Here is a 12,386-nt window from a genome sequence, read left to right on the forward strand (position 1 = left end):
CCCAAGATCCTTCCATTCCACAGGACAAGTAACCCAATCACTGCCAAGCATCAGTTACCTAACTGAACCTCCTTCAAACATTGATCACATCATCCAGCCAATCATCCCCCAAACAGCAACAAATCATCTGCTGGAAGAACAGATGGGCTGAGCAGCACATGTTGTGGGGGTGGGGGGAAGGAAATGCTTTCCCTGCATTAGCGTTGTGTGCAGAGAACTGTCTTTCCTGTGCACAAGACAGATTCAGTAGACAGCAATGGGCCTTAGGTGCTCCTGAATTTCAAGCAGAAAACTACATTAATGGATCAACACAGCTCTGCAGGCAGAAGAAATCCTGGACTACTGCCACTTAAATTTTAGCCATATTAAAATGGATGAATAACCTATCATATTTTTATTGCAAATTTCTCTCACGCTATTGTCTACTCTTTGTTTGACAGGGAGATTCTGGTGGCCCTTTGAATTGTATGGATAACACTGGAGCCTGGATTGTTCAGGGTATTGTAAGCTTTGGGCCATCTTCCTGTTTACTAGAAAGGCATCCGACTGTTTTCACCCGTGTATCAGCTTTTACTAATTGGATTTTCGAGGTAAGCCTTCTCGATCTAAAGCTTTATCCAATATACAATATAAAGCTGGGTATATGAAATAGAAACAAAATTGCTGGAAATACTCAGCAAGTCAGGTGGCATCTGCAGGAAGACTGAATCAATGTTTCAGAGTGATAATTAGGATCAAGAAAAGTTAAAAATGAACAGAAAATGTTTTGCAGATGCTGGAAATCTTGAAGAACTCAGCAAGTCCAGCAGCATCTGTGGAGGGGAATAAACGATTGACCATTCAGGCCAAGGCCTTTCATCAGTTTTCAAGAAAGGGGTGCTGAGGGGTGTCAGGCCAAAACATTGACTGTTTATATTCCTCTGTAGATGCTGCCTGACTTACTGAGTTCCTCCAGCATTTTATGTGTGTTGGAAACAAAGCAGTAAGGCAGGAGACTAGAAGTGACTGAATGACACATGTGGTGGTGATGTTGACTAAAAGAGTAGCAATGGTGTGTCTGGACAATGCAGAAGAAGAGAGATAAAAACAAAGAACTGAATGCTGTAATTGTTAGCACGAAGACTAGGATGGCTGATCATTTGAAATTGTTAAAGGCAGTGTTGAGTTCAGAAAACTAGTATCTCAGGACAGAAGTAGAGGTGCAATTTCTTGGGCTTACTCTGAACTTATCTAGAATAGTGTGTGAGTACAAAGACAGACGCCAGACTGCGAATGCATTTTAGAATTAAAGTGATAGGGCAAATAAAAGCTCTGGGTCACCCTTGCAGATTGAATAGATACTCAATTTGCATTCAATTATTTTCAGATAGATTATTTTAATCAGAACTGACCAGTTCTCCTCTCAAGTTATACATCATCTGTAATGCTAATTTTTTCTCTCTCACGGATACTTCTTAATCTGCTCAACATTCTCCTTTCAGTTTTAAGATTCCGCAATAACTCTGTTATTTGTTTTCACTCTCCCTCGAATTCTCCTCATTAATTTATTAACAAGAAGGCTTCATCTACACTGGGGTTACCAGGGCAACCCTGGCAGCACACTATCAAAACTCTGCTTCACACAGCAACTTGTGGAAAAAGGGCACACAGTATTCTGCTCAGACTTGGAAAAAATTCCAAGTAACACAGACTTTTATTTCCCTTTCTCATTCTGATAGGTGTTTTTACTCCAGTTCACCCCACCCTGAGATGATATACTCACACACTTGGCATTAAGCAGTACAATTACTGCTCCCAGCTGCATCATTGCATCATTGTCAACAACTTGCAATTGAATAATTCCCTACTCAAATTAGGTCTTGCTATGAAAATTGATGCCTAGAGAAATTCAGATTCAGATTCAGTTTAGCTTATTGTTATATACACCAGGGTGCAATGAAATTCCTTGCTTGTGCGAAGCTGGCAGAGTAAACGGTATATGCGGTAATCATAAATAGAGCAACACGTGCTAAACAATGGAATGGTGAAAAATATGGTCGTGCAACTGGATACAGTGCAAGAAGAAATACTGAAGTGGTTATAATTGGAGAGGTAGAATTAAGAGTTCGGGAACGTGACTGCACCACTGGGAGGAGAATGTGAAAGATTACCAGCAAGGGGCTACTTCAAGATGCGGGACCTTTGGGACCATTCTGGTTGTAATGACAGGATAGGCCACTTTTGCAGTCACACAGCAGCCATTATCAGAATAGACAACTTCAGTCTGAAGATTGCCACCAGCTATTTACGGTCCATGACCAGGTGCAAATTCTTGCTAACAACATACTTCTGAAATTGAATCCACCCCAAAAAAATACATTTCGGACAATTGGTAATTAGTTTTTTATGTAGAGCAATACAGGGAAAAGCTGTGTTTTGCATGCTATCTGGGTAGATCATGCCAGATATGATTACATCCAGGTAGTAAAAAGAATACGATGCAGAATATATTGTTGCAGTTACTGAGGAAATTCAATGTCAGTAGACAAACAAAGTGCAAAGGGCATGGCAATTTAGATCGAGAGACTGGGAGTTCATCTTTTTTCTCTTCTTCTTCTTAAACCACTGTGGTGAAGGTTCTCCCACAGTGTTGTTGGGAGGGGGTTCCTGGTCTTACATAAAGAGGTGATGAAGGAAAGGTGACATATTTCGATGATATTGTATTAATTTTTATGTGCGCTTGCACATGTGCAATGAAAAGCTTACTAGCAGCAACATGACAGGCACACAGCATCGTATAAGCAGCATAAAGCTTAAGTTAAACATAAATTGGGGTGGCATAGTAACACTGTGGTTATTACAGCACCAGTGATCAGGGTTCAATTTCACCGCTGTCTGTCAGATTTTGTATGTTCTCCAAGTGACCGCGTGGACTTCTCCCGGTTTTCTCCCACATTCCAAACATGTACTGGTTAGTAGGCTAATTGGTCACATGGGTGTAATTGGATTTTGCATGCTTGTTGGACTGGAAGGGTCTGTTACCATATTGTATCTCTAAATAAAAGAAACATAAATTATACACAGTTTTTTTTTAACAAGAAAGCACAATCAGAAGGGAAAAACTCCATTTTAGTGCAAAGAGGACTATTTTAGTATTCAGAGAGTCACTAAACTACAGTGATTGGGGTTTTGCCAGTTTGTTTAAGAACCAACTGGTTGAAGGCAGGTAGCTGTTCTTGAACTTGGTGGTGCAGGACTTCAGTCTTTTGTACCTCTGCCCGATGGGAGCAGCCAGAAAATTGTATGATTTGGGATCTTTGATGATAGTTGTTGCCTTCCTGTATACTAACAGGGTGGGGAGGATGTGCCTGTGATGTATTGGGTTGAGTCCACTGCCCTCTGCAGCTTCTTACATACTTGCACATTCAATTTAAAGTAGCAGACCATATTCCGGTTTTGCCTAATTTGTCTCACCTAAGGCAATTGCCAGCTCAGGGCCTGATTCCTCAACGTGGCAGCCACTCAATAGCTGTAGACAGTGATGGTTCCTGTAACAGACTGCACATCACATCACTGCTATTACACTTCATCGTTTTTAACAATTTGTGGAATTGAGGCAAAATATACTTTTCAATTTAGCAAAAATTCCAGGTAATGTAGCACTTCTAGGAAGAAACATTCGTTAGCCCTCTGGCATTCAAATATGCTTTCTATCTTCTCTTGGACAAGTCTTCAACTATTCTTGTCGAAGCTCAGACAGGCAACTTCTGGACATTTAAACCCCCAGATGTTGTATTTCAGATAGACGTGGTAATTCAGTAACCTACCAAGTATTTTCCTCAGAAACTTCAACGTCCTTGTTCAGACTGAGTGGATGTTATCCTGGTGACATAAAGATCTTGGTATACTTATGTTGTATAAACGTTTTGCAGTACTTTGTCCATTATGGATCGAAGGAATTTTGGGGCTGACTTAATCTGGTGTGGTAATGTGATCTAAGTTTACATCCTGCCTTGTGCACATTCATGGACATGTAGATCGATGTCTTGAATCTACATTAAGTTGTACATCAGCATGAGAGAGAAGTCCCTCGTTAAAATTTCTAAAATCTGATAATTCTGCAAATAAATCTTATGAAGTAGGTGGCAGACACTGCTCATCCTCGATAGTGCTGATTTGTGTGACTTCCTTTATAAACATCCATTTATGTCTGTTTTAGAATCAGCACTAATGGGGTAGCCCAATTACTTTGGTGCACCATCATGTATGGCTCATTTTTCCCATATTCCAGAGCTCCTTCCTCACAAATGATGTAAGGGTATAAATTGTGACAGACATCAAATAGGCCACACCCATCTCAACTGGTGCTGTATAAGAGAAGATTTTCATATTGTGCCAAGAGCTTCTGCAGACCCACCGGATAATAATGGATTACCATGCAGCTAATAGATTGTGTCTCTTGTGGATTATGTAAAAGCATCACAGACATTTCCCATCAATATTATCCTTCCCATATAATTGACCATATCACTTAAAGCTTTCTCATTGTGTCCTTGTATTATGGCTGATCTGCCTCAGGCCACAACTCCTCTTCTGCACCAAATAGCCTTCAATTCCCTGATCTTTCCGAAATGTACCTACTTCCTAAAATCCTCCAGTGATATGACCTCTGGACATACAATTCTGAAAATTCTTCACCACTTAGAATAGGAATTTCTCTTCACATCAGCTTTAAATTATATCTCCCTTATCTTCCATCTATGACCTCTCATTGGAATCTCTTCCACTAACAAAAATATCCAAGATTGACACTTGCTTCAGCAAGAACCTTGCAGGATGACTACTTGTCTTAAAGTTTATCAGTAGTGACTACCATGCTGATTATTTATTTATTTACTTACTTCAGAGATACAGCACGTTAACATACCCCTCATGTCCAATGAGCCTGCACCACCCCAATTATCACCCATATGACCAACTAAACTACAAAACAATATGTCTTTGGAATCTGGGAGGAGACTCACACGGTTACGGGGAGAACATACAAGCTCCTTACAGAGAGATGCGGAATAGAACCCCGGTCACTGGTGCTGCAGTAACATCACACTAACTGCTATGCTACCAGGTCTGAATACACCAGTGGTTTCTAGGAATGAACTGTATGCTTGCAGACCCCAGACTCACATTTGTCCTGATAAAGGGTCTCAGCCCAAAAGGTCCAGTGTGTACTCTTTTCCATAGATGCTGCCTGGCCCGCTGAGTTCCTCTGGCATTTTGTGGGTGTTGCTCACATTTGTAGTGGTCTTTCCCCTCTTTAAGGCACAGCATTTCCCTACAAAGTCACTTAGTTTGCTCATGTGTTACAATGGTATGGACATTGAAAAGGCAAGGGCATTTCTAATCTCTATGATGTGATTGTTGCTGTCACACATACTAACCTATCCAGTCAATTTTCAATCCAGTGGCAATGTTCCACAGTCCTGATACTGATTGGCTTGTATAGAGCGGACACGAGAGGATGTTTCAAATAGTGGGGGAGTCTAGAATTAGAAGGAACAGCCTCAGAATAGAAGGACATCCTTTAGTACAGAACTAAGGATGAATTTATGTAGCCAGAGGTTGGTGAATCTGTGTAATTCATTGCCACAGATGGCTGTGCATTGGGTATATTCAAAGCAGAGGTTGATAGGTTCTTGATTAGTAAAGGTTTCATATGCTTTGGGGAGAAGGCAGGAGAATGGGGTTGAGTGGGAAAGTAAGTCAGCCATTATCGAATGGCAGACTCAATGAGCCAAATGGCCTAATTCTGTTCCTATGTCTTATGGTCTTATCTCAACTTTTATTCTCCTTTGAGTTTCTTTTCATGATATACTGTATGAGATTGCTTGGCACTATCTAGAAGAAATTGCCTTCATGGGCAATATTTATTCCTCAACCAGCATCACTGAAGTTTATTTACACATTGTTGATTATGACAATTTGCAGTGCATAAATTTGCTGCCAAATTTTCCTGTAATATACTCCAGAATAATGAATAAGTTAAGAAAGAGATAAGAACTTAACTCCAGGCAACATGGAGCCAAAATTGAGAAGGGTGGTGAATACAAGATTGAATGTGTTATATTTGAATGCATACAGTATATGAAACATGGTAGGTGAGCTTAAAGCACAGCTAGAAATTGGCAGATATAACATTGTGGGCATCGTAGAGTCGTGGATGAAAGAAAATCTCAGCTAAGAACAAAACATCCAAGGATACACATCCTATTGAAAAGACCTGCAGGTGGGCAGAAGGAGTATGGTGGTAAAAAAATGCAATCATATCCTTAAAAAGAAGTGACATAGGATCAGAAGATGTAGAATCCTTGTGGGCCGAGTTAAAAAACTGCAAGGGTAAAAATACCCTGATTTAGCAAGAGTTGAAATATTTGGTTCAAATTGTGACAGCAAAAGCCTCAAGTCCCCACATGTGACAATGTCCAGGCAGTTTTTGTTTTTTGTGAGTACGTGGTTCACTGCACTGAAGCCTCTTTCAACAAGGTTGGGGGATGGAAATGCAATGAAGAGCAGTTTGGCTCTTCTCCAAAGATCAGGAAACTTTGTATGACACTGTAGCCACAAAAGTCAACATTTTTGGAAAGCACTTTTGCTTCTTCATCATTCTGAAGTTGGATAATTTTGTTCACGCCGTACATATTTATCCATCATTAATGGGGCTAAATTAAAATTAAAAAATAACTCAAACTGGGAATGCCTATTGGAGTCATTGAGTATATTTAAAGCAGAGGTTAATAGGCTCTTGATTACTAAGGGCTTCAAATGTTATGAGGAGCAGCCAGGAGAATGGGGTTGAGAACAAAATAAATCAGCCATGATTGATTGGCAGAGAAGACTCAATCGGCCGAATGGCCAAATTCTGTCTCTATGCCCTATGATATTTTTTGAGTGAAACTACTAGATGACGTTTTACATAAAATGTCTGCCTTGTGCTCTAGATAACTAACAAATCTGTAACTTATAGACAACAAAAGATTATCAATAAGAATAGGAAACTCCATTAGAAAGGAAGGGCAATTAAATCCATTGCTGCCTTGGAATTTGAGGCTGGTATGAGCAGAGACTGACAGGTGGACATCTACCTTACAAGCATTGAAAATGAAATACAAATGAAGCACATTATTGAAAATGTAAAAGGCATTTGTATAATTATCATTATGATATACAACTGTTTCTCCATGCTATATGTAGCTTCATGTAGTTTTCTTGCATACGTAACCCTCGGGTCGCCTCAGGCTCGCTCAGCTCGTTCTCGTCTAGGGGGAGCAGCCTTCGGCCCCGCCAAACTGGGTAATCAGCTGGTGTGGATGCTGTGTGATGTCCCCGCCTCACCCAAAAACAGACAGTACACCATATGCGATTAAATGAGTACAATTTATAAAGGTTACTATAACTAAGTGATTAATAACGATACAGTATATATGAAGGAAAAACAATAAAGAAAAGGCACCAAACTTATCGAAGTCCAAACCACTTCATGCACAACCATTGGAGCTCAATTACTGAAGTCTTCTGGCCACCATTCGATCCCCTCCGAACTCCTCGACTCGCTGCTCAGGACCACCCGGTGGTCAACCAAGCACATCTAGCTTTATCTCCTCTCCTCGGAGTACCTCCTGGCCTTGGACCCCCGCTTGGGGTCCGTTCCTCACCCAGCTTACAGCATCGTGTCCTCTCTCTCTCAAACCCTCACGCCGATCTCCCCAAAAGCCCGCCAACAATAGCTTACAGACTCAGAAGAAAGAACAACATTAATCCCAATTGGTTTACAAAGGAATACAATTCTCGTTATCAGTAAATTTTAACCCAAACAAGCTTCCAGCACTCTCGCAACAAAGAAGCATTCCTGCTTTTAACAAAACAAAGAAGCCATTTTGATTACATACACAGTAACAAAGAAAAAAGAAGAAACCCCCTTCACACACACTTGGCATTCATAGATTGAGGGGGGATCTTATTGAGACGTATAAAATTCTAAAGGGATTGGACAGGCTAGATGCAGGAAGATTGTTTCCAATGTTGAGGAAGTCCAGAACGAGGGGTCACAGTTTAAGGATAAAGGGGAAGCCTTTTAGGACCGAGATGAGGAAAAACTTCTTCACACAGAGAGTGGTGAATCTGTGGAATTCTCTGCCACAGGAAACAGTTGAGGCCGGTTCATTGGCCATATTTAAGAGGAAGTTAGATATGGCCCTTGTGGCTAACGGGATCAGGGGGTATGGAGAGAAAGCAGGTACAGGGTTCAGAGTTGGATGATTAGCCATGATTATACTGAATGGCAGTGCAGGCTCGAAGGGCCGAATGGCCTACTCCTGCACCTATTTTTTATGTTTCTATGTTTCTACTTCAAACTGCGATAAGCAGCCACTCTTTCAGGTGCCAATAACCTAGATTCTGGTATATCTTTCCTTACTACCTCTTCATGTTTCTCTTCCTAAACTCCTGAAAACTTAACTCCTTCAGCCGGCTGATGCACCATCAATAACTCACGCTGAGACTTAGGAAGTGAGATATTGGCTTTTATTGACTGGAAGAATAAACAGCACTACATCCTGGGGAAAATGAGGGAGAGCAGCAGCCCACAGTCGCCTTTATACAGGGGTCTGTGGGAGGAGCCACAGGAGCAGTCAGCAGGGTCTGTGGGAGGAGCCACAGGAGCAGTCAGACAGGTATATCTAGTTCACCACACCGGCTATGATCACCCACTCCAAAGTTTCTTTACCTAGGTTACATGGTTTTTTTTTGTACTTTGATGTGGCTTGACATGACTGTGTTATAAGTGCAACGTGAAAATAAGGTTAGTTTTTGTTGAAAAGAAGCTGAACCTTCAAGGTCCTCATCCTGATTCCACACCCGAGAACAGTGAAACGGAAGGACTGTTTAGAATTTTGTTTTTATCTTTCACTATAGCTTTTGCCATTTTTAGCACTCAACTGCAAACCTGACATCAATTCCTAAAATATTTTTCCTTCCTTTCAGACTATGGAACGAAATGGTGGCGGTTAAGACAATTCCTACATGCTATCAACTGTGATGTCAAGCAGAAACGTGAAATATACACTTGTATATTTTAATTTGAAATTGTCAATAAAGTGGTATTAGCAGATTCACTCTGTATTGATTTTAGTTTCTCTGTTAATGCTTTGCTTTTGTGATATTAATTAGCTAAAAAAAAGCTCATGTGAATTCTATTATGACTATGTGGCAACGCTGTCTTAAGAAACTGCTTTCCATATGACTCAGTTCAGGGTTAAATTATAGGAAAGGGTCATTTGTTCAATTATGACATTGCCTGCTGACACCAGCTGCATTAAGCTAATGCAGTACAGAGTGTACTTCGAACAAAAGGACTTTTGTAAGGATCTGTCACACTGCACAATAATATATCCACTAAACAGAGGTTCTCACTATTGGCTGCTAGCAACACCTTCAATTCCACATTTGACAGTCTAGGTTTCCACTGTCCTTTATTAGCTTAGGTCACCAAAATAGTAAATCTGATTCTGTGAGAAATTTGTGCAATGCTTAGGCTCCCAATTAAGGATTCCTCAAAAGAGAAATAATTATTATTATTGCTCTAAATGCCCAGCTTTGATTATTTTCCTTTTATTTATTCCTGGTATGTGGGTGTCACAGACTGACATTTATGACACATCATTATTTGCCCTGGGTCTTTTCCTCAAACCACTAATGGTTGTAAAATTTAGAGGACCCTTAAATGCCCTGTAAAATGGACTAGCGAGCCATTCAGTTCTACTAATACAGCCAGGATGAATACCAATAAGAAAAAAACAAAGTAATGAGCTGGGTACCAGATCCACATCTGACATCGTTGTACCCAAAGCCACTAATCTCACAAAATAAACATCAAGAGGCCAATGTTTAAATGGAGAGAACTGTTTCACAGATTACTTCAAATGTCTACCTCTATGTACTTACAGAATCATACAGTTAACTTTTTAAATGTCTTCAGCACAATCTTTGGGTTCATCTTACTCCACTGACCGAAAACTCATCATTATCATTATGTGCCGTGTTGTATGACATGAACGATCATGGCCCTCTATCTTTTCTATCCATGACCATCATGATTCTTTACAAGTTCTTCGACAGAAGTGGTTTGCCACTGAATTCTTCTGCGTAGTTGTTTACAAGATGAGCAACCCCAGCCATTATCAATTCTCTTCAGAGGTTGTCTGCCTGGCATCAGATGATGTGCACCAGTCGCTCATATGACCATCCACCACCAGCTCCCATGACTTCATGTGACTGGAATTGGAGGCCTAAGCAGGTGCTACTCCTTGCCTAAGGGTGACCTGCAGGCTAGCAGAGGGAAAGAGCGCTTTACACCTCCTTTGGTAGGGATGTATCTCTGCCCCACCATCCCTAGAGTCTTAAAAAACACAGAATGCTGGCAGAACTTAGCAGGCCAGACAGCATCTATGGGAGGAGGTAATAACGACGTTTTGGGCTGAAACCCTTCATCAGGAGTGAAGTAACATGGGATGGTCGAGGGGGGATAAGAAGTGGGGGAGGGATGAAGTAGAGAGCTAGGAAGTGATAGGCTGGAGGGAAATGGGCTGGGGGAAGGTGAAGAATTATGGGAAATAAAAGAGAAAGAAAGGTAGGGCTGGGGGGAGAGATTATAGTGAGGGGGGAGAAAAGAGAGAGAAAGAGAACCAGACTAAAATAATATATAGGGATGGGGGTAAGGGTGGGGGGCAGAGGTATCAACGGAGGTCTGTGAGTTGAATGTTCATGCCGGCAGGTAGGAGGCTACCTAGGTGGGAGATAAGGTATTGCTCCATCGACCCGCGTGTGGCCTCATCCTGACGGCAGAGGAGGCCATGGACAGACATGTCAGAGTGGGAGTGGTCTGTGGAATTGAAGTGTGTGGCCACAGGGAGATCCCGCCACTGCTGGAGGACTGAGTGCCGGTGTTCGGCGAAACGGTCTCCCAGTCTGCGGCGGGTCTCCCCAATGTATAAATGGCCACATCGGGAGCACCGGATACAGTATATCACCCCAGTTGACTCGCAGGTGAAGTGGTGCCTCACCTGAAAGGACTGTCTGGGGCCTGGGATGGTGGTGAGGGAAGAAGTGTGGGGGCAGGTGTTGTATTTCTTCTGTTTGCAGGGATGAGTGCCTGAAGGGAGGTCCATGGGGAGGGATGGGGGGGGGATGAATGGAGGGGGGGGAATGGGGGGGGAGCCGAGAGTGGGGGGGAGGGGAAGATGTGGCTGGTGGTGGGATCATGTAGGAGGTGGAGGAAGTTACAGAGGATTATGCGTTGGATCTGTAGGCTGGTAGGGTGATAGGTGAGGACCAGGGGGACTCTATCCCTGGTGGGCTGGCGGGTGGGGGGATGGGGTGAGGGCAGAGGTGTGTGAAATACGGGAGACACGATGGAGGGCAGAGTTGATAGTGGACAAAGGGAAGCCCCTTTCTTTAAAAAAGGAAGACATCTCCTTTGTCCTAGAATGAAAGGCCTCATCCTGAGAGCAGATGCGGCGGAGGCAGAGGAATTGAGAGAAAGAGATATCATTTTTGCAGGAGACAGGGTGGGAGGAGGAATAGTCTAGGTAGCTGTGGGAGTTAGTAGGTTTGTAGTAGACGTTGGTGGATAGACTGTCTCCAGAGATAGAAACAGAAAGATCTAGAAAGGGGAGGGAGGTGTCGGAAATAGACCAGGTGAATTTGAGGGCGGGGTGAAAGTTGGAGGTGAAGTTAATGAAGTCGACGAGCTCAGCATGTGTGCAGGAAGCAGTGCTGATGCAGTCGTCGATATAACGCAAGAAAAGAGGAGGACAGATACCGGTGTAGGCTTGGAACATAGATTGCTCCACATGGCCGACAAAAAGGCAGGCATAGCTAGGACCCATGCGGGTGCCCATGGCTACACCTTTAGTTTGGAGGAAGTGGGAGGAGCCAAAGGAGAAATTGTTAAGGGTGAGGACTAATTCTGCAAGGCGGAGAAGAGTGGTGGTAGAAGGTGACTGGCTGGGTCTGGAATCCAGAACCCATCCCTATCTATTATTTTAGTCTGGTTCTCTTTCCCTCTCTTTTATCCCCCTCACTATAATCTCTCCCCCCAGCCCTACCTTTCTTTTTCTTTTATTTCCCATAATTCTTCACCTTCCTCCTAGCCCATTTCCCTCCAGCCTATCACTTCCCAGCTCTCTACTTTATCCCTCCCCCCACTTCTTATCCCCCCTCGACCATCCCATGTTACTTCACTCCTGATGAAGGGTTTCAGCCTGAAACGTCGTTATTACCTCCTCCCATAGATGCTGTCTGGCCTGCTGAGTTCTGCCAGCATTCTGTGTTTTTTATTTATTTCCAGCATCTGC

General features: G+C 42.5%; 1 protein-coding gene across 1 annotated transcript in view; it reads left to right on the plus strand.

The window, feature by feature from the left end:
• The window catches only part of LOC140732365 (elastase-1-like), a 29,969-nt gene extending 20,823 nt beyond the window's left edge, over window positions 1-9,146 (plus strand). Inside the window, exons 7-8 of the mRNA XM_073054939.1 lie at window positions 441-590; window positions 9,016-9,146. Of these exons, the coding sequence (XP_072911040.1) occupies window positions 441-590; window positions 9,016-9,042 (177 nt within the window). The 3' untranslated portion in view covers window positions 9,043-9,146. The remainder of the gene's footprint in view (window positions 1-440; window positions 591-9,015) is intronic.
• The last annotated feature ends 3,240 nt before the right edge of the window (window positions 9,147-12,386 follow it).

Source organism: Hemitrygon akajei, chromosome 1 (genome assembly GCF_048418815.1).
Source record: "Hemitrygon akajei chromosome 1, sHemAka1.3, whole genome shotgun sequence".
NCBI lineage: Eukaryota > Metazoa > Chordata > Chondrichthyes > Myliobatiformes > Dasyatidae > Hemitrygon > Hemitrygon akajei.